This window comes from Neomonachus schauinslandi, chromosome 4 (genome assembly GCF_002201575.2).
Source record: "Neomonachus schauinslandi chromosome 4, ASM220157v2, whole genome shotgun sequence".
In the NCBI taxonomy this organism is placed as follows: Eukaryota; Metazoa; Chordata; class Mammalia; order Carnivora; family Phocidae; genus Neomonachus; species Neomonachus schauinslandi.
In genome coordinates, this window is record NC_058406.1 from 40,841,374 (window position 1) to 40,864,952 (window position 23,579).

General features: G+C 37.5%; 1 protein-coding gene across 3 annotated transcripts in view; it reads left to right on the forward strand.

Annotated features, from left to right (window-relative positions):
- The window catches only part of ZFYVE9 (zinc finger FYVE-type containing 9), a 116,190-nt gene that overhangs the window by 16,697 nt on the left and 75,914 nt on the right, over positions 1 to 23,579 (forward strand). For all 3 annotated transcript variants that reach the window (XM_021684311.1, XM_021684312.1, XM_021684313.1), the window contains one exon: positions 21,077 to 21,176. In XM_021684311.1, coding sequence (XP_021539986.1) covers positions 21,077 to 21,176 — 100 coding nt within the window. The remainder of the gene's footprint in view (positions 1 to 21,076; positions 21,177 to 23,579) is intronic.

Consider the following 23,579-nt stretch of genomic DNA (forward strand, 5'->3'; position numbering starts at 1 on the left):
TGTGTGGTAGTTTCTCATTTTTGTTTTAATTTGCAATTCCCTAATGACATATGATGGTGAACATCTTCTCATATGCTTATTTGCTGTCTGTATATCTTCTTTGATGAGGTGTCTATTCAGATCTTTTGTCCAATTGAGATGTTTGTTTTCTTATTGAATTTTAAAAGTTCTTTTAGTATTTCATAAGTTACAAGGTTTTTTAAATCAGATATGTTGTACAAATATTTTCTCCTAGTCTATGTTCCTTTCATTCTTAGACATATTCACTTTTAATTATTTTAGAAGTATCTCTCGGTATTTTAGAATGGGTAATTAAGAACATTTTCTTAAAATTTTTTTCTTTTTCTTTCTTTCTTTCTTTTTTTTTTTTTTAAGTAATCTCTGTGCCCAACATGGGGCTTAAACTCAAAACCCCAAGATCAAGTCGTGTGCTCTACTGACTGAACCAGCCAGGCTGCCCCTTAACTAAACATTTTTACATAATACATTTCAGTAGAATTTCTTTGCTCTTTCTTGATTATAAGTGTTAGAAATGATTTGTTAACTTTTCAATTATGATTTTACTTCTGTGTTTTCTTATTTTTTGTTTGTCTTTCCATCTTGAGTCTAAAAACTCAGTGAAGGTAAGGATATTTTCTGCCTTGATTGCTGCTGTATCCTCAGCCCTAGCATGTAATGGGTGCTTACAGAATTTTTGTTGGATAAACAAACAAGTGAATGAATACTATCTCTTAAAGCAGCAGTACATCTTTCTATGTAACACCGTGAGTCTTCAGATGATGGTGTCAAATTCAGAATATAATGGATGTAAGATCTTTGGAAAATATTTTAAATTAGTTGTGTATGTTTCTCTTATTTAAGGACAGATTCAAACCAAAATGAGTTTATTTTCCTGATTTCATATTTACTTACCTATTGATGGGAAACAATAGATATGAGAGTAAGAAATGGATGCTTTAAATAGAATATTCCTCGGTAATTCAGTTTTCCTTATACTCTGCCTAAAAACCTGTCTTATAATTGACATTATGATCTGAACCATTCCAGCATGGTAAAACAGGAAAAACATTTGGATTAACCTTGGTTTCTAAAGAAGTTAGGGAAATATTTTCCATTCATGTCCTTCAAAAGATTGTGTAATGGCTAGAAGTTGGCCTCACCCATGTCATAGCACTTACCGCACAGTATTTCTCTGTCCTTCTCATTGGACTATAAGGATCTAGAGATTGATTCTGATTTATCTTTTGTCCCCAGCATCTAGCACAATACATGTCACCTACATATTGCTCAATAAATGTTAATGAATGAATAAGTGAATGCCAGATCATTAATTTACTTAAACATTGAATGCTTGTATTTTTTTGTCACTGTGCTTGGTGCTGAGTTTACACGGATGACATTGTGATCCCTACCCTTAGGTAAAGATTAGTGGGTAACCAAAAGCAAACAAATGTATAATTATGAATTACGATGAGGGCTATGAAGGAAATTAACAAGGGAGGATAATATAAAAGATGGAGGGGGAAGGCAGATCTGGGAAGGCCTCTGAGAAATGACATTTTGGATGACACATGAAAGTTGAGGAATCAGCCATTCAAAGTACAGAGAGAAAAATGCTTCGGGAAGAGAGAACAGCTGGACTAAGCTAAGAAGGCACTTATACAAGAAACTAAAAGGAATCCAGTATGGTTAAAGGCAAGAGTCACATAAAAAGAGCTTGGAGAGGAAGCCAGGGAATAGATCATGTAGTGTTCTGCAGGTCATGTGAGGAATACAATGGGAAACCATGGGAATGGATGAGTTTACTTAGGAGTTTATAGAGGGAAGAGAAGGGGCCCAAGGCTGAGCCACTGAGGTCAAGCGGAGGAGGACACAGTACAAGTGACCGAGGAGGCATGGCAACCAAGAAAATGTGGTGTCTTGCATGTATCATATGACCTCACTGATATGAGGAATTCTTAATCTCAGGAACAAACTGAGGGTTGCTGGAGTGGGGGTGGGGTGGGAGGGATGGGGTGGCTGGGTGATAGACATTGGGGAGGGTATGTGCTCTGGTGAACGCTGTGAATTGTGCAAGACTGTTGAATCTCAGATCTGTACCTCTGAAACAAATAATGCAATATATGTTAAGAAAAAAAAAAAAAGAAGATAGCAGGAGGGGAAGAATGAAGGGGGGGAAATCGGAGGGGTAGACGAACCATGAGACATGATGGACTCTGAAAAACAAACTGAGGGTTCTAGAGGGGAAGGGGGTGGGAGGATGGGTTAGCCTGGTGATGGGTATTAAAGAGGGCACATTCTGCATGAAGCGCTGGGTGTTATGCACAAACAATGAATCATGGAACACTACATCAAAAACTAACGATGTAATGTATGGTGATTAACATAGCAATAGAAAATTTTTTTAAAATGTGGTGTCTTGGAAATCAAAAGAAGAATGTAGTTTGTCAAAGGAGAGGAGTTATTACCTAATATAAAGGGCTGTTGGGAAGTCAAGAACATGTGGACAGGAAAAGGGACCGGTGGACTGGTCTATATCAGACTCTGAAAAAAGCAGACTTGGTACAGCTGTGGATACAGAAGCCAGAATGGGTTGAAAATGGGGGATGAGCTGAAAATGGAGTAAGAAATGAGGAGGTAGAGATGGTTTTTTCAAGAAGTTCTGCTGTGAGGGAGAATAGAAAAAATTGGAGCACTTACTAGATGAAGATGGTTATAGATGAATTTTTTTTTTAAAGATTTTATTTGTCAGAGCGTGGGAACACAAGCAGAGGGAGAAGCGGGCCGAGCAAGGAGCCCGATGCGGGACTCAATCCCAGGACCCTGGGATTATGACCTGGGCCGAAGGCAGACTCTTAACCAACTGAAACACCCAGGCGTCCCTATAGATGAATTTTTTAAAGGATGGGAAATACTTACTATTGTACTTACGTAATGTAATGAATGATCCTCTAGACAGGATGTTTTGGTAAAAAGGGATTGATCAAAGGAAGAGCAAAATCCATGAGAAGGCCGAAGGGATGGGATCTATGCACATGTTGAGGGTTTGATCTTCAACAGGGGAAAGGAAGAGAAGTTGGGGACTGATAAAGGTAGGATTATGGATTTATTGATGAGAGCATGAAGACATTTACATCTGCTTGGCTCATACTTCATATAGAAAATATAAACACTGAGAGAGGTAAAGTAGGTGATGAAGGTTTGAGAGGGGCAAGATAGTTACCTTTGAGTAGGAAAGTAAAACCTAGTTAGAGAATTGAAATTTTGTTAGCCCTGTGAGACTGGGTATCAAATTTTCAGTCATTTTATACTAGTGCAGTCTGACTTCATGGGATAAGGTATTTGCCTTTGGAGACATTGTGAGCTTGTTATTATCTTTGCAATACATGCAATTATTGGTGAAGCAAGAAAAGTTCTATAGGGCCAATCTATGCTGCCATCTCTCTATCCATTTCCATTTATTTCAATTAATTCAGCAAGCATTTACTTATTGCTTAGTGTTCTGTTTTCAACCAAAGAGATGAAAGAAAAAAGGAGAATGGCTACCCTATTAAAACATACTGCTCATGCTTCCATAGATGACAAAACTTAAATATATGAAATAAATAATAAAACAATTACAAAGCTGCACATGCTTTGTGGTGGGAAGCAGATAGACGATGATGGCGGTGGTAGTAGTGGTGAGAATGAGATGCCTAATATTTATAGAGTGTTGACTGTGAGTCAGGCACTTTTCTAGATGCTACTTATCTTATTTAATATACATCACACCCTGTGAAGTAGCTAGGGTTATAATCCACATTTTTACAAAGGATGAAATAGGCCTACAAAAATTAAGTAACTTGTTCAGAATTACACAGCCAATAAGTGGAGTTAGGATTCATACTTAGGCTCTTTGACATGTAGAGCCCGTACTCCAAACCAATATGCAATGGTTTCAGGGAAAAACAAACAATAAGGGAGTGATAAAATTGAGGTCCTTAACTTAGTAAGAGCCACTGTAGCAACACTTGGACTTAGGACTACAGAGCTCCTAAGCAGCCAGCTAAGAGGGAAACAGAAGGTAGTGAAACCTTTGGTACCTACTCTGTAAGTTATCATCTTCCTCATAAGTCCATGTGAAAGGTATATTATTCCTATTTTCCAGTTGAAGAAACTGAGATAGTGGAACTAGGAACCAGTCAGTGTTTTTTTTTTTTTTTTTTTTTTTTTATAACTCATGCTCTTTAAATAGAGTTGACAGGATAAAAATGAAACAACTCAGTAGGTTTTATGGTGATTTTTATATTGTTTTCTTAGCATTTCTTAGAGGAATGTCTGTATTTATACCATGTTTTCAAAGCAATATATTTCAAAAAGAAAGTTGAAAAATATCTGGTACTTATTTTATTAGATGGCAATTTCTTATTTTTAAAAAAGTTACATGTTCAATTACAATTTACTTTTGAATAACTTGAGTTACAGTCAGTTTTGTTTAACATTTGAGAATTTGGGTAGTGAATACAGAATAATCTTCATAAAAATCTGAGTAAAAAGCACATTAGGATAATCTGTTGGTTTATAACTTCAGAGATCAATTTTCTCAAGGTTTGTTTTGTTCTCTGATATTAAAATATGACCACTGGTTGTGCTCCTTGGGAAGCAGAGAAGTAGTAATTTCTTACACTGAAAGTTTTTTGAAATGTATTAAGAGCATTATAAAGAGCAAAAGAGATCAATATTTCTCAACACCTAGATTCAGAATAACTTTACAGCCATTTGCTAGCTTCTTTATGATCTCAGGCAAGACACTTTGATCATCTGTAAAATAAAGATGATAATACTTAGCTTGCACAATTATAAAGATCTGCTGAATGGATTAATTATGAGTATTAGAAGTAATAAATATGTTACCTAGCACTATATTTGGTGGATTATCATTAAATGGTAACTTACTATTTTAATTATGTCTTTATGGAAAATTGCCTGTAGTTTCTTTTTTTTTTTTTAAGATTTTATTTGTTTATTTGAGAGAGACAGAGAGAGAGCATGAGAGGGGGGAGGGTCGGGAGGGTCAGAGGGAGAAGCAGACTCCCTGCTGAGTAGGGAGCCCGATGCGGGACTCGATCCCGGGACTCCAGGATCATGACCTGAGCCGAAGGCAGTCGCTCAACCAACTGAGCCACCCAGGCACCCCTGTAGTTTCTTTATAAAGTGTTTTTTGTTGTTGAGTTGTAGAGTTCTCCGTATATTGTGGGTGTCAATTTTCTGTTAGCTATCTGATTTGCAAATCTTTGATTCCATAAGTTACCTTTTTACTCAGTTGATAGTGTGTCTTGATGCAACAAAGTTTTAAATTTTGATGTTCAACCTGTTTTTTTCTTTTGTGGCCTGTGCTTTTTGTATCATATCCAAGAAATCATTGCCAAACCAAATGTCATGAAGCTATTCCCCTATATTTTCTTCTAAGAGTTTTATAGTTTTAGCACTTACAGTTTTTTGATCCACTGTGAGTTAATTTTTGTATGTTAAGAGTCAAATTTCATTCTTTTGAATGTGGATATCTAGTTTTCCCAGCACGATTCATTCAAAACACTGTGCTTTGCTTAGTGAACTGTCTTACACCCATGTCAAAATCATTTGACTATATATATGTGAGAGTGTATTTCTGGGCTCACTGTTTTATTCCATTGTTTTTTTTTTTTTTTTAAAGATTTTATTTATTTGAGAGAGAGAGAATGAGAGAGAGCATGAGAGGGAGAGGAGGGTCAGAGGGAGAAGCAGACTCCCCGCCGAGCAGGGAGCCCGATGCGGGACTCGATCCCGGGACTCCAGGATCATGACCTGAGCCGAAGGCAGTCGCTTAACCAACTGAGCCACCCAGGTGCCCCTATTCCATTGTTCTTGATGTCTGTGTTTATACTAATATACTGTTTGATTACTGTAGCTTTGTAGTAAAGTTTGAAACCATAAAGTGAGAATCTTCAGCTTTGTTCTTTGTCAAGATTATTTTGGCTATTTGGGATCCCTTGAGATTCCATAGTAATTTAAGGATGGATTTTCTATTTCTGTGAAGATCATCATGGGGTTTTGATAGAGATAACATTGAATCTGTTGGATAACTTTGGATAGTGGATAGTACAGATATCTTTTTTTTTTTTTTAAGATTTTTAAAATTTATTTTGAGAGAGAGTGAGTGCACAAGCTAGTGTGGGGAGGAGCAGAGGGGCAAGAGAAGGAGAGGGAGAGAATCTCCAGCAGGCTCCATGCTGACTGCAAGCCCAACTCAAGGCTGGATCTCACCACCCTGAAATCATGACCTGAGCCAAAACCAAGAGTTAGTCGCTCAACGAATGAGCCACCAAGGCTCCCCAGATAGTATGGACATCTTTTTTTTTTTTTTTTTATCTTTAATGACTATTTATTTCTTTTTCTTTTTTTTTGTTTTGTTTTTAATTTTCTTATTCTTATATCCCCATACATTGCATCATTAGTTTTAGATGTAGTGTTCCATGATTCATTGTTTGTGCATAACACCCAGTGCTCCATGCAGAATGTGCCCTCCTCAATACCCATCACCAGGCTAACCCATCCTCCCACCCCCCTCCCCTCTAGAACCCTCAGTTTGTTTTTCAGAGTCCATCATGTCTCATGGTTTGTCTACCCCTCCGATTTCCCCCCCTTCATTCTTCCTCTCCTGCTACCTTCTTCTTCTTCTTCTTCTTTTTTTTTTTTTCTTAACATATATTGCATTATTTGTTTCAGAGGTACAGATCTGAGATTCAACAGTCTTGCACAATTCACAGCGCTTACCAGAGCACATACCCTCCCCAGTGTCTGTCACCCAGTCACCCCAGTAATGTCTTCCAATTGATGAATTGTCTTATTACGTATTTATATCTTTAATTTTTTTCAGCAATCTTTTGTTATTTTCAGTGTACAAGTCCCTTTCCCCCTTGGTTAAGTTAATTCCTAAGTATTATATTCTTCTTGATGCTACTGTAAATGGAATAATTTTCTTAATTTCATTTTTGGCTTGTTCATTATTAGTGTATAGAAATACAGCTGATTTTTGGGGGTGCCTGGGTGGCCTAGTCAGTTAAGCATCTGACTTGGTTTCGGATGGGGTCATTATCTCAGGGTCATGGGATCAAGCCCCAAGTCTGGCTGTGCTCAGCGGGGAGTCTGCTTGAGATTCTCCACCCTTCCCCCCACGGCTTCTCCCCCCCCACCATGTGCTCTCTCTTTCTCAAATAAATCTTAAAAAAAAAAAAAAGAAATACAACTGATTTTTGTGGGTTTACTTTATATCCTGCAAGCTTGTTGAATTTATTAGTTTTTACAGTTTTGTGTGTGGAATCTAGTATTTTTTTACATGTAGGATCATGTCATCTGTAAACAGAGATGATTTTACTTCTTCATTTCCAACTTGAATGCCTATTTGTTTTCCTTGCCTAATTGCTCTGGCTAAACTTCAAAACTAAAATTGACTGTAGTGGTAAAAGTGTATATCCTTGTCTTGTTCCTACATTAGAGGAAAAGCTTTCAGTCTTTCACTGTTATGTATGTTAGCTGTGAATTTTTTTTTTTTTTAAGATTTTATTTATTTGCGAGAGAGAGAATGAGAGACAGAGCACATGAGAGGGAGGAGGGTCAGAGGGAGAAGCAGACTCCCTGCCGAGCAGGGAGCCCGATGCGGGACTCGATCCCGGGACTCCAGGATCATGACCTGAGCCGAAGGCAGTCGCTTAACCAACTGAGCCACCCAGGCGCCCAGCTGTGAATTTTTTATATGTGGCCTTTTATGTTGAGGTAATCTCCTTCTAAGTTTGTTGCATGGTTTTATCATGTAAATGTGTTGAATTTTGTTAAATGCTTTTTCTGTATCAGTGATCATGTGGATTTTTTCCCATTCTATTAATGTTGTGTCTTACACTGATTGATTTGCCTATGTAGAACCATCCTTACATTCAAGGAGTAAATCCCACTTGATCATAATCCTTTTAATGTGCTGCTGAATTTGGTTTGCTAGTATTGTATTGAGAATATTTTTTGCATCAGTGTTCATAAGGGATATTGGTCTATAGTTTTCTTGTAGTGCCTTTGTTTGGCTTTCATATCAGGGTAATGCTGGCCTCATAGAAAGTTAGGGAGGGCTCTTTCCTTTTCAGTTTTTGGGAAGAGTTTGAGGATTGGTGTTCTTTAAATGTTGGTAAAATTTACCAATGAGGCCATTTTATTTGGAACTTTTTTGTTGTTGAGAAGTTTTTGATTATTGATTTAGTCTCCTTTCTAGTTATAGATGTATTTTGATTTTCTATTTCTCCCTGATTCAGACATGGCAGGTTTTGTATTTTTAGGAATTTGTCCATTTCATCTAGGTGGGTCACAGTTTTTTCCCAAAGATTTATTTATTTATTTTAGAGTGAGGGAGCACACAAGTTATCATGGGTAGGGGGAGGAGAGGGGTGAAGGGGGAGAGGTAGAGAGAGTCTTAAGGAGACTCCACATGGAGCCCAACATAGTCTCAATCTCACAGTGCTGAGATCACAACCTGAGTGGAAACCAGGAGTCGGATGCATAACCAACTGTTCCACCTAGGTGCCTGTCACAATTTTTTTTTTAAGTAATCTCTATACTTAACACGGTGCTCAAACTTATGACCCTGAGATCCAAGAGTTGCATGCTCTACCAGCTGAGCCAGCCAGACACCCCAGGCACAATTTTTTTTAAGCCAGAAGAAAATTATTTGAAAAACGCAGAGTAGGATATTGAGTCTTAAATGGCTTCCTTTGATAGAACAAATCAGAAGTTGGTTACAGAATGTCAAATGACAAGTGTCTTGGGCGCCTGGGTGGCTCAGTTGGTTAAGCGACTGCCTTCGGCTCAGGTCATGATCCTGGAGTCCCGGGATCGAGTCCCGCATCGGGCTCCCTGCTCGGCAGGGAGTCTGCTTCTCCCTCTGACCTTCCTCCCTCTCATGCTCTCTGTCTCTCATTCTCTCTCTCTCAAATAAATAAATAAAATCTTTAAAAAAAAAAAAAATGACAGGTGTCTTTTGTTAAAACCATCACACTTTCGGGGCGCCTGGGTGACTCAGTCATTAAGCATCTGCCTTCGGCTCAGGTCATGATCCCAGGGTCCTGGGATCGAGCCCCGTGTCGGGCTCCCTGCTCCGCGGGAAGCCTGCTTCTCCCTCTCCCACTCCCCCTGCTTGTGTTCCCTCTCTCGCTGTGTCTCTGTCAAATAAATAAATAAAATGTTTAAAAAAAAAAAAATCATCACATTTTCAATATATAAGTGGGCAAAAGAGGTTTAAGTGGGTTAGTAGACAGTAGAGAAATATTTAAATTTATTAGTTATTAAGAGGTAGAAATGAAAATTTCATACTTATACAGGGAAAAATAGAAAATGTTGATAATACTCAATGTAGGTGATGTTAAGTTGAAATCAGCATGTTTATACATTTAAAATACCACATGTGGTGCACTTGGGTGGCTCAGCTGGTTAAGCGACTACCTTCGGCTCACGTCATGATCCTGGAGTCCTGGGATCGAGTTCCACATCAGGCTCCCTGCTCAGCTTCTCCCTCTGACCCTCCCCCTTCTCGTGCTCTCTCTCTAATAAATAAATAATTTAAAAAAATAAAATGGCGTATGTATCAATTCTTGGAGCTAATAATTCCTTTTGGGGAAAATAATTCCTAAAGAACAAGAACTGTAAGACAAAAAGATGTTCATTTTAGTGTCACTTTATTTAATTAATTTATTAAGCTCAAAGGGCTTCTTTTTTTTTTTTTTGTAAGCAGGCTCCATGCTAGCCAGCATGGGGCTTGATGTCACAACTCTGAGATCAAGACCTGAGTTTGAGATCAACAGTTGGACACTTAACCAACTGAGCCACCCAGGCGCCCCTAGTGTTACTTTAAATAGCAAGTACATTTGAAACAATTTCTGTCCAAAATTGGATAATGTAAATATACATACATTTGATTTGACCATTAAAAATAATTATGATAAAGCAGTATGGAAAATGTCTAATGATATATGAATAAAATAAAATGCAAACTCATAGTTATGCTTTGTTTATAATAATAAAAGTTATTCTTGGGCATAAGAACATGTATATATAAAGCAAACACGTAAAATTCAAAACAAGTCATTTTAATTGGTGGAATTCTGGGTAATTGTTCTCTTTTCTGTTTTTAATTTTTAAAATTTTTTTAAGATTTTATTTATTTATTTGACAGAGAGAGACACAGCGAGAGAGGGAACACAAGCAGGGGCAGTGGGAGACGGAGAAGCAGGTTTCCCACTGAGCAGGGAGCCCGATGCGGGGCTTGATCCCAGGACCCTGGGATCATGACCTGAGCCGAAGGCAGACGCTTAACGACTGAGCCATCCAGGCACCCTTTTTTTTTTTTTTATAGATTTATTTGTTTGACAGGGACACAGCGAGAGAGGGAACACAAGCAGGGGGAGTAGGAGAGGGAGAAGCAGGCTTCCCACAGAGCAGGGAGCCTGATGTGGGGCTCGATCCCAGGACCCTGGGACCATTACCGGAGCCGAAGGCAGACACTTAACGACTGAGCCACCCAGGCACCCCTGTTTTTAATTCTTAATAGTGGTTCTTAGTATTGATTCGATTAAAAATAATTCAGGATGGGGGTGCCTGGGTGGCTCAGTGGTTAGGGGTCTGCCTTCGGTTCAGGTCATGAGTCCTGGGATCGAGCTGCACGTTGGGCTCCCTGCTCAGCAGGAAGCCTGCTTCTCCCTCTCCCACTCCATCAAATAGGTAAATAAAATCTTAAAAAAAAAAAATTTCAGGATCTATGAAATAGTCTTCCCAGAAAAAGCATATTTGAATCTGATTAATTTCTAGATCTATCGATTTATAGAGATATGCATTAAAATAGAGAAATGCATTAAAAAACATCACCACAAAAAGGCAATCAATGAAATCCATATTGTGGGAAAGTACAGGACAAATGACTCAGTTCTTTCATAAAATATTGTTGAAGGAGAACCTATATAATAAAAGACTTGAGACATTTACTAATCATAGTATATGGCCCTCTTTGATTTCTGCTTCAAGCATAACATTAAAAAGCTAAATAAAATTTAAAAACATACAATAATAATGCAGCATTAAATGTATAAATTAGAAAAGAAAGATCTAAAGTCAGTCATCTAAGCTTCCACCTTAGGAAACTAGAATGAGTGATGCTGATAATGGCAGAGACTAGGCATGTGTTGGGAGGGGTATATGGAATGCCCTATAATATCTGCTTCATTTGTTGTGAACCCAAAACTGCTCTAAAAAAGGGAATCTATTAAAAAAAAAAGTCTATTAAAAATGTTAACATTGTTCAGATACTTGTTATTAAGAAATTGTTAATTTTAAGAAATCTTAATTTTCAGATATGGTACTGTTATATTAAAATAGTCCCTGTGTTTCAGAGACATATATTGAAATATTTAAAGATGAAATGATATGAAATTTATTTCAGAATGATTAAATGAGGGAGAAGTAGGTGAGGATTTGCTTTAATAATTGTTTCATCTGGGCACTGGGCACTTAAGGGTTTTTTATGCTGTTATGTGTATTTTTTTATATGATTGAAAATTTCTGTAATAAAAAGTTTTAAATATGCAGAATGGCCAGAATATGGCTTAAAAAAAAAAGGGACATGTGGCGCGCGTGGGTGGCTCAGTCGTTAAATGTCTGCCTTCGGCTCAGGTCATGATCCCAGGGTCCTGGGATCGAGCCCCGCATCGGGCTCTCTGCTCAGCGGGAAGCCTGCTTCTCCCTCTCCCACTCCCTCTGCTTGTGTTCTCTCTCGCTGTCTCTCTCTCTGTCAAATAAATAAATAAAATATTAAAAAAAAAAAGGGACATGTTTTGATTGTTTGCCTTTTACAAATTAGCACTTTTTAACCTACACATAAAACTTAAAACACAGGGGCGCCTGGGTGGCTCAGTTGGTTAAGCGACTGCCTTCGGCTCAGGTCATGATCCTGGAGTCCCGGGATCGAGTCCCGCATCGGGCTCCCTGCTCGGCAGGGAGTCTGCTTCTCCCTCTGACCTTCCTCCCTCTCATGCTCTCTGTCTCTCATTCTCTCTCTCTCAAATAAATAAAAAAAATAAAATAAAAACCTTAAAACACAATGTGTGTTATTTAAAAAATAATAACAGGATATAAAAATTAATTTATAGCATCTTAGAGGAAATGAGTCTGGTAACCTCAAACAAGTTTAAGGTTTTATGTCGAATTTGTTTTCTTGTAATTCTGGTATTGTATCTGTCTATAACTTGGATTGGAAATAAAATTGCAAGGTTGAATTAGAGACCTTTTGTAGCCCCTCCTGTGGTTTACTCTTAAAATGAGTATTATTTTTATTTTCAGTTAATAACAGTCAAGTTGGAACAGGTGTTTGGATAGAGGAAGAGTTGGAATCAGAACTGCTTTGGCTCTTACTACATTGGTTTTGGTATTTGCTAGTAAGCCAGACATTTTTGCACTTAAGAGTTTTTACAAGTTGTTATTGTCACTGGTCTTTGTGAATAGCTGGATATTGGTCATTTACAAGCAAGTTTCCTGTTTTTTGTTCTTGCCAGGCAATTATTTTTTGTCATAATTACAGTCCTTTTTTAAGACCTGGGATATCACTTTTTCCACTTTCTAAGTTGGGAAGAAATAAGTGAACATTTGATGATTTGAATTTTCAAGGACTAAGTGTTATGCACACTGTAAGGGGGCATTAATAGGCACACATCATACCTGAGTATAGAACTTGTTTATAAATTTGGTAGTAGGATTTGTTATGTGGAAAGCCGTGAGTGGGAAGTTTTGAAAGGAAAGAAAAGGGAAATAAAGGCACCATCATTTCACTCAGTCCCTACTATGTACTACATTTTCCATATATTATCTCATTTAATCCTCATAAAAGCCTTACAAGGAGAATATTAACATTTAATTTTTACATATGAGGAAAAACAGGCTTGCAGAGTTTAAATTATTCCCATAAAGTTATTTGGCCAGTGAATGATAAAGTTGAGATTGAAATCCAGAAATGCCACATTAAGGAAATTTACATGTAAACACACAGATGGTCAGAAATAAACAAATACCTTACAATCTCTCTTATATGTGGAATCTAAAAATAAAACAAAAAATCAAAACCCCCAAACCCTAAGCTCATAGAGACAGGGAGGTAATAAGGGTAGAGATGGGGTAAAATGGCAAAATGGGTGAAGGGAGTCAAAAGGTACTGACTTGCAGTTATAAAATGAGAAAGTCATGAGGATGTAATGTACACATAGCAACTTTGGTTAATAATACTGTATTGCATATTTAAAGTTTGCTAAGAGAGTGAATCCTAAAAGTTGTCATAACAAGAAAAATTCTGTAACTATGTATGATGGCATATGTTAACTAGACTTTATTGTGGTGATCATTTTGCAATATATACAAATACTGAGTCATGTTGTACACCTGAAACTAATATAATGTGTGGCAGCTATACCTCAATTTAAAAAAACATTAAACTCTACATTACAAAGAATAAACCTTAATATATGTAAACAACAAAATAAAGGAACGGACCTCAGTAAAAAAAAACAAAACAAAACAAAACACAAATGAAAGATTTTAACCAGTACTTAGCTGAAACATTGAATAGCATATGTATTATAAATCATCATAATTTGTCTCTTTACAAAGACAAATGTGTCTATGATATAGCCCTTCCCAGGTAAGCCCCCATTAATGTTTGTTTCTCCACTCATATTCATGTGTGCAATAACTTCAGTAATCAAGGAAGCAGTAAACATTTGTTAAGTACCTATTTTATTTCAGACACTGTGATATCAGTATTTTTTTTTAAATTTTTTTTAAAAAAAGATTTTATTTATTTATTTGACAGAGACACAGCAAGAGAGGGAACACAAGCAGGGGGAGTGGGAGAGGGAGAAGCAGGCTTCTCGCGGAGCAGGGAGCCCGATGTGGGGCTCGATCTCAGGATACTGGGATCATGACCTGAGCCGAAGGCAGACACGCAACGACTGAGCCACCCAGGTGCCTCTGTGATATCAGTATTAAAATACTTTAGTTCTTGGGGCGCCTGGGTGGCTCAGTCGTTAAGCGTCTGCCTTCGGCTCAGGTCATGATCCCAGGGTCCTGGAATTGAGCCCTGCGTCGGGCTCCCTGCTCTGCGGGTAGCCTGCTTCTCCCTCTCCCACTCCCCCTGCTTGTGTTCCCTCTCTTGCTGTGTCTCTCTCTGTCAAATAAATAAATTAAGTCTTAAAAAAAATAAACATAAAAAAATAAAATACTTTAGGGCGCCTGGGTGGCTCAGTTGGTTAAGCGACTGCCTTCGGCTCAGGTCATGATCCCGGAGTCCCAGGATCGAGTCCCACATCAGGCTCCCTGCTCGGCGGGGAGTCTGCTTCTCCCTCTAACCCTTCCCCCTCTTGCGCTCTCTCTCTCTAATAAATAAATTTAAAAAAAAATAAAATACTTTAGTTCTTTACTTCATGAAGTTTACATCCTAGCTTGGGAAAATGGAGAATAAGTTAAATAAATGTAATAGATTGCAGTAGATTGTGTTAGTTGTGATAATAAAAGTATATGGCATGATATTTTGGTAGTATAATAAGTTTGTATGTGCAAATATGTAATTCTGTATTTCTAGAGCTGACTTTTTGACTCTCTAGCTCAGAGAACTGGGGAAGGTACTTAGATGATGTTTGCAATGTGAGGTGGGATATTTTTGTTTGTCACGGTGACTGGGGCTACTACCGGTGTTTAGTAATCTGGGATCTGGGCTGTTAAACGTCCTGTATTAAGCGGGACAGTGCTGTGCAGTGAAGAATTGGCTGACCTAAATGCCAAGAATGCCCTTGTTGAGAAACACTAACTAACCTGATTCATGGCAAACAACTTCATCTTGGTCTCATCAGGCAACTTTAGTATTATCCCGTAATTTTAAATCCAAGATTATTAACCTGTTCTCAGTTGGTTCAAATCTCTTAGATTCTGCCTATCTATTCCATGGTACTAATTCTAATAACCTGAGGAGCTTATTACATGATAGTATTTGTCTTTTTGAGAATGAGAGCCAGCATTTCCGGGTCAATCTTCTATTTTATGTTGTGGTACACCTCTGTGTCAGTCATAGGCACTGTCCTGTGGTAGTTTTGTGGTGTATGTTACATTTGATCCCATGTAGTTCTCTGGCATGGGTGATAATGCATTCCTTTGCCTGACTCCCATTTTCTTGCCATTGTAGGTAGTTTCTTGGTAAGTCATCCACTTTTCTACTAACTTTCCTGCTCTAATTTCCTTGGAGACACTATTGTTAGGCTCATTGAATATTGGGAAGGATGGGTAGTCTTAGGTCCTTCTGTTTAACTGCATAATGCTCTCCCCTAGCTTGCTTTTACAAAAGGATATCTTTGTTTTGGGGTTTTTTTTTCATTCTTACTTGAGGATCTTTTTACCCAAAGCAAGTCCTTTACTTTGGAAAGTTCCCAACTGTATTAGTTTGCTAGGACTGTCATAATAAAGTACCACTAGGAGCACCTGGGTGGCTTGGTCAGTTGGGCCCCGACTCTTGATTTCAGCTCAGGTCATGATCTCAGGGTGGTGAGATCACCCCAAGTCAGGCTCCAGGCTCAGCACAGAGTCTGCTTGTCCCTCTCCCTCTGCTCCTCCCCCTACTCTCACTTGCTCTCTCACACTCTCAAATAAATAAATAAAATCTTGACTGATGAATCACAGACCTGTACCCCTGAAACAAATGATACATTATATGTTAATTTAAAAAATTTAAAATAGGGCGCCTGGGTGGCTCAGTTGGTTAAGCGACTGCCTTCGGCTCAGGTCATGATCCTGGAGTCCCGGGATCGAGTCCCGCATCGGGCTCCCTGCTCGGCGGGGAGTCTGCTTCTCCCTCTGACCCTCCCCCCTCTCATGTGCTCTCTCTCATTCTCTCTCACACAAATAAATAAATAAAATCTTTAAAAAAAAAATTTAAAATAAAAAAAATAAAATCTTTAAAATAAAGTACCACCAACTGGTGGCTTAAATAATAGAAATTTACTGTGTCACAATTGCAGAGGTTAGAAGTCTGAGACTGAGGTGGTGACAGGGTTGGTTCCTTCTGAGGTTTGTGAGGGAAGGATCTATTCCACGTCTTTCTCCTTGGCTTGTAGGTGGCCATCTTCATGTTCACATCGTATTCTCCGCATATTGTGTCCGTATTTCCCCTTTTATAAGGTCGCCGGTTCTACTGGATTAGGAGCCCACCTTAATGACCTCATTTTAACTTGATTACCTCTGTAAAGACCCTGTTTCCAAATGAGTCACATTCTGAAATATTGAGGGTTAAGACTTCAATATATGTATTTGGGGGAGAGACGATTTAACCTATAACACCCAACTAATCCTTTTAATTCTGTTTTCCTCTTAGAATACAGAAAAGGCTCTACTCAAAATTAAAATATCCCAGTCCAACACCAAAAAAAATTATGTAAAGTAAAAAGGGGGGAAAAACCCTATTTCTGTCCAATTCTTATCCTCCAACTTGATTATTTTACTTTACTTTTCCATATGAGTAACTATATATAGAACTATCTCATTTTTTTTTTTTTTTAAAGATTTTATTTATTTGAGAGAGACACAGCGAGAGAGGGAACACAAGCAGGGGGAGTGGGAGAGGGAGAGGCAGGCTTCCAGCTGAGCAGGGAGCCCGATGTGGGGCTCGATCCCAGGGTCCTGGGCCGAAGGCAGACGCTTAACAACTGAGCCACCCAGGCGCCCCGAACTATCTCATTCTTTTTACAGGCTAACAGCATTCCATTTAATGGTTATACTGCAGTTTAATTAACCATACCTCTACTGATGAACATTTTTGTTGTTTACAACTTTTGACTATTACACACTGTACAGAGCTAATTCTTGTATACATTTCATCACACATTTGAATTTTTTTTTTTTTTGTACGATAAATCTTTCAAATTGCATGTGCTGGGGGACCTGTGTGGCCTAGTCGGTTAAGCGTTTGACTCTTGATTTCGGCTCAGGTCATGATCGCAGGGATATGAGATTGAGCCCCGCATTGGGCTCTGCGCTGGGCATGGAGCCTGCTTGAGATTCTCTCTCTCCCTTTGCCCCTCCCCCCTCTAAAATGAAAATAAAAAATAAATAAAATTTTTAAAAATTGTATGTGCTAAGTCAAAGGGAATGAACATTTAAAATTTTTAAAGATATTGGTAAGTTAATCCACCAATTTATACTACCACTAGGAGGATATGAGAGAAAGTTCCTCTTTTCTCTGTACCCTCACCACCATTGGATAATATCAGTTTTTTAAAAATCTTTGTACAATAGAAAAAGAGTATCTCATTCTTTTAATTTTTATTTTGTCACATGTGATACTTAGTATATCTTTAGTCATTTTATTTATTTTTCTGTAAATTTACCTGTGTGAGTTCTTGCTTATCTTCTTTAGAGGTATTTGTATTTTTCTTATTAGTTCATTGAAGCTTTTTATATGTTATGGATCTTAGCCCTTTGTTCATTATACATAACACAAACATTTTATCTAGTCTATTTTATTCTTTTTGGATGTTACTATAAGTGGAATTGTTTTGTAATTTCCTTTTCAGATTGTTCATTTTTAGTGTATAGAAATGCAACTGATATTTGTGTGTTGACTTTGTATCCTTCAACTTCACTGAATTCATTTATAAGTTTTAATAGCTTTTTTATGTGGAATATTTAGGGTTTTCTGTATGTAAGTTCATATCATCTGCAAACAGATAATTTTACTACTTTCTTTCCAATTTGGATGCCTTTTATTTATTTTTCTTGCCTAATTACTTTGGCTAAAAATTGCAGTACCAGTGTTGAGTAGAGGAGGTGAAAGCAGACATCCTTGCCTTATTTCTGAACTTAAAGGAAAAGCTTTCATTTTTTCACCACTGAGTATGGTCATTGCTATGGATTTTTTGTATATGGCTTTTATTATGTTGGTAGTTTCCTTATATTTCTAGTTTTTTGACTGTTTTTATTATGAAAGGGTGTTGCATTTTGTCAAATTTTTTCTGCTTTGAGATGATTATATGGGTTTTTTTCTTTCATTCTTTTAATGTGTATTGCATTGATTGAGTTCTGTGTGTTGAATAATCCCAAATCCATTCTTTTTTCTCTATACTGTAGCCATGAAGGTCTGATCATATTTTTCTCTTTGATTAAAATATTTAAGTGATTTCCCATTGCTCTGTTAAAAAACAAAATTATTAATACAACCTATAGAACCTTTACTTGGTTTGCCATCTTTTTTTTTTAAATTGAAGTATAGTTAATATACAGTGTTAGATTTTCATCTGTACAACATAATGATTGAACAATTCTATACATTACTCTTTTTTTTTTTTTTAAAGATTTTATTTATTTATTTGAGAGAGAGAGAATGAGAGACAGAGAGCATGAGAGGGAGGAGGGTCAGAGGGAGAAGCAGACTCCCCGCCGAGCAGGGAGCCCGATGTGGGACTCGATCCTCTCATGACCTGAGCCGAAGGCAGTCGCTTAACCAACTGAGCCCCCAAGGCGCCCCTCTATACATTACTCTTAATGACTGTATCCCCTGTGCTCTACTTTTCATCTCTGTGACTTATAACTAGAAGTTTGTGCCTCTTAATCCCCTTTATCTATTTCACCCATCCCGCCACTTACCACCCCTCTGGCAACCACCAGTTCTCTGTATTTAAGTCTGTTTTTTTGTTTGTCTCTTTGTTTCTTTGTTCATTTGTTTTGTTTCTTAGATTCCACACATGAGTGAAATCATATGGTTATTTGTCTTGTCTGGCCTTATCTTTATTCAGTGCCTCCCTTAACCTAAGGGCCTCTAGCCACATTAACTATTTTTAGTTCCTTAATGGAGCCATGCTTTCTTTCCCTAATGGGACCTGTGCACTCACTGTTTCCTCTGCTTATTATTGTCTCTCTCCTTGTTACCATTTTATGCATAAAAAACTATTACCTCATATTTTATCTCTCTCATTTCCTACATAAAACTTTCCTTGACCCTGCCAGTCAAGGTGAGGCCTAGATTACATCTTATTTTATCATGTACTTCTTTTGAAGCAAGTAGTTTTATATTCACTTGTGTGATTATTAAATTTCAGATTATAACCTCTGTAGACTATGAATTTCATGAAGGCAAGGGTCATACCTATTTTGTTCACTGCTACATCTGGTAGGGTATCCTGCTGCCCAGCACATAGTTGGGGCTCAGACATTTGTAACATGAATGAGTGAGTGATGGCTTCTTGGTTTTATGTCTTGATTAGAAAGGTTATTGAAAGATTTCAAGATTAACATGATTAGATTCACTGTTTAGAAAATTCATTTATTGTTTGTGTGAAAGATGAATTAGACATATCTGAAAATTAGGAGGACAGATAACTGATTATGATTATCTTCTTGGTCTCGAATAATAGAAGCCTAAATAAAGGCAGCGGCATTAATGATGGAGAGGAAGAGATGGTATTTTGGGAGAACCATTTAAGAGGAAGAACCAATAGGACTTGGCGACTGACTAGATATAGTCATGGTGAGGGAAAGGAAAAATCAGGTCTCAAATTAAAATTAAATGCCATATATGAATTAGTATGAAGCAGTATTACATAGTGGTTAAGAATAGAGCCTTTGCAGACTTATGTAACCTACTAGCTGTACGACTGAAGGATTTTACTTAACATTTGTTTAACTCTGTTAATTGTAAATGAGTAACTTCATCGAAGTTAAATGAGATAGTATGTGTAAAAAGCTTCTATTCATAGTTTGCTGTGAACTTGAAGAAGTCATTTAACCATCCAAACTCAGTTTCTTCTGATAGAAAAAAGGATAATCTATTTCCTGTTCCCCCTACACTGCAGAGTTAGAGAATATAAAGCCTCTGAAAACTATAAATTGGTAATCATGGTAGCTAGATAGATTAATTTTACCTGGTAGGAAAGGAGACGATCTCTCTTTGTCTTTAATATGACCTCATCTCTTGATTCATCTTTGTCAGGTAGATAATTCTTGACCATAAAGACTGGACTGGTAGAATTTACCATACTGGCAACAGCCTTCTGCCTGTATGGGGCTCTCTGTGATAAGTGACTAATGACTTCTCAAGAAAATAAATCTTAACAGGGAGCCAAGGAGATCCTTACTGCCTGATGTGAAAGGGAGAAGAAAATAGGATTATCAGGAACCAACCCTGGAAAGTGGAAATAAGGTGCTGGAAATTGGCCTGGTGAATTTTTGGTTGCCTGCTCTGATTTTCTATAGCTAGGCCTGTGCTTATTTTAGGATTGAGTTGTATACTTTGATCTTTCCTGTCTTTCATAGCAAACCAGTGAAAATGATTATTATGATTATTATTCCTACACATAAGATGAGTAAAAACCAGAAGCTAAAACCTGGAATTCTCATGGGGCGCCTGGGTGGCTCAGATGGTTAAGCGTCTGCCTTCGGCTCAGGTCATGATCCCAGGGTCCTGGGATTGAGCCCCATATTGGGCTCCTGGCTCAGCAGGGAGCCTGCTTCTCCCTCTCCCTCTGCCTCTCCCACTGCTCATGCTCTCTCTCTCTCTATCTCTGTGTCTCAAATGAATAAATAAAAAGTTAAAAATAAATAAATAAATAAAACCTGGAATTCTCAGTGCTTGCTTATTTCACCCTGCTATTTTGCCTTTCCAAACAGATGTAACTATCTTTAAATGCCCATGTTATGTGGTACTGTGTATAGGAATTTCGCCTAAGGGCAGCTCATTTTTTTTTCCCCCTCCTGTGTAGTTGTTATGTGATCTTGGTTAAGATTTTTGTTTTCAGCCAACACTTTGACTTTTCTTATTGCTGATAGGCTGGTCATCTTGCTCTTGCTTTTGAATTGGGTCTTGTGCCCAGCTTCCTCAATTGTATTTTCCTTTGAAGTTTTCAGTGTTGTAGTAATATGGTTTCCTGTCAGTTAGTGTTGGTTGGTATTGGTTTGCTCCCTTTGTATTGTGATTCTAAATAAATTTAGTATGTTCTTTTTCCTACAGGTTTTCTGTGCTTCCTGCTGTAGCCTGAAATGTAAACTGTTATACATGGATAGAAAGGAAGCTAGAGTATGTGTAATCTGCCATTCAGTGCTAATGAATGGTAAGTATTAAAACAGTTTGAATTCGCAGTTGAGACAAAACAAGAGAATTCCTATGAAAAGGCTACTGTTTTTTCCTGCCTTTCTCTATAAGTTGCTCACCTTCTCAAAAGGCACAACTTTAACTGAAAATATTGAGCTAAATTTCCATGTTTTGAAAATATTGTAGAATTTCAGAATTCCTATGCCTAACTTAATGAATGAATGCTAACGTCAGGTAAGTTTTCCAGGAAGAATGGAGGTTCTCGTGGCAATTTGGTGCTGTGTGGCTTTAATGTTGCTGTGACATGACTGAAGTGGGCTGGGGGTGGGAGGCTATTGACTACTCAGATGATGAAATATTAAAATTGGGCTGAGGTTTTCCTTTCAAGGGAAGCTATCTCTAGGGAGTACCTTAATAACTTAAAATATATTCTCATTAACACCTTGTTTCATTTATCTTGTTAAAAATAAATATTTTAATATCTAAGATCAAATAGAGAAGTGCATTTTTCTATCAGTTATCTCCTTAATACTACTTAGATTGTTATAAGGATATTCGTTTTGAATTTAGTTATATGGTAAAAGAATATGGCCAGGAGAAGGTAAATATAGCTTGTCCAGTGTTCATCTTTTATGGAACTAGAAATGAATCCAAGGGAATTTTAGTTAAAAATTTTAAAACAGTATTTTTGTAAAGAGATAAAACGAAATTGATCAGGCTGTAGTATTTTCTCTTTGAGTACATCTTTGCACAGTTGCCAGAAGAATTACTAATAAAATGTTCAACTTGGATACTGCTGCTGCCTGTGCCAGGGTCATGTGCATCCTGGAGGCTGGAACCTATCTGCTTAAGACCCCTCCTGCTCTGTCTGTCTGCGTTGCTCATAGTGATGTTTTCCTGTTGCTGGCTTATTAACCTCCTGCATGTCAGTTAATCTGATGTGTTCTGATCTCCTGTGATCCACCCAATTTCCTCCCATTTCTGAATTCTTGCAATTTTGATAAAATATTAATTCATTCTCTCTTAGGGTCAATTTTTAGATGGTAGTTATTTCACTCATTTGCTCAATTGATTTTTGTTCCTGCTTTCATTTTCGGACACATATCCACAAAAAAGAGCATGATACTTATTTATAGTACCCAGTACCTCTTTTATTTGATGAGGTCTTTCAAGTTGATAGCTTCTTTTTCTTTTTTTTTTTTTTTAACTTGGCATAGCTAAAGATGAAGGAAATGGCAGAGGATTCATATGGAATACTTATTTTTATTAAGCCAAGGATACCCTTACCAGGGGATCCTAAAGTAATCTACCTTTTCTGGTTTTTCCAGTGTCTTTCCTTTCGCATGGCTTAGCGAAGTCTTTTTCTGAATATTTAATTTGATGCTTTTCAGTGTTCCCTATCCCTTTCTCCCTTTCACCTTTTCTCTTCCTTCCCTCTTTCTGCCAGTGCTTTCAAAGGAACATAGCTATTGTTTTTAGCCTTGTCCTGAAGTTTGGAGGCAATAAATGTTCATAATCTTATGGATCATTCTTTGATGTTGAATGAGAGTTTTTAAAAGATGCTTAAAAAAATTGGGTGGTGTCCATTCCTGGGCATGTGGTATTACCTGAACCTAGAAGATAACATTTGATATCTTTCATTTCTGTAGCATCTTTCATCCAGTTTACTTTAAAAACAATAGTTGATATGTCAGTATTTAGTTAGTAAAATTATAGAGTATACAGAATCTTAACATATTTGCGATCATTCATATTGGTTGATGGCACTTAAATGACATTGGCACATTTTCATGTTCAAATGGGTCCTCTGCTTTTGAGACACACCAAAGATGTGAAATGGTTGTTTTTGCTGGATACTCTTACACGAGGTAATGATTACACAAAAGCAGAATTCACAGAAATGTTGAGATGTGTTCTCTTGAGCTTTAGGCTTCAAAATTTTTCCAGTGAGATTTTACCTCAACTAAGAAGAACATAGAAGTCTATAAATGAAACCAAAAATATCATACGATGGAGTTATGCTATTTTAGTCCCCAGTTTTGATTTTCGATAGAACTTTATAAAACGCATCAAATATTAAACCTGCCCCCCCCCTTGTCTAAATGCTACCCCAGTTGTAAATCCTTAGTAAGTTTGATGTTTCACTCCCTCTTAAGGGAATGTATGGTCTCTTAAAGGAGCCAGGAGCCTAGTCATTAACCTCAGACTGATCTGCTATCAGTCTGTATCAGAAGTATCACCTAATTCTTATTTTTGCTTCCAAATAGTTTACCTAACTAAATGGTCTCCTTTATTGATTAAAATCACCTATCTCCTTAAATACTTTCACTAGCTGGAAGAGAGACATACTATAAGTGTTAATGAGGAGGAGCTACATTATTTATCCAATATTGTGGAGGTCTTAATGTCCATATTTTGCAAT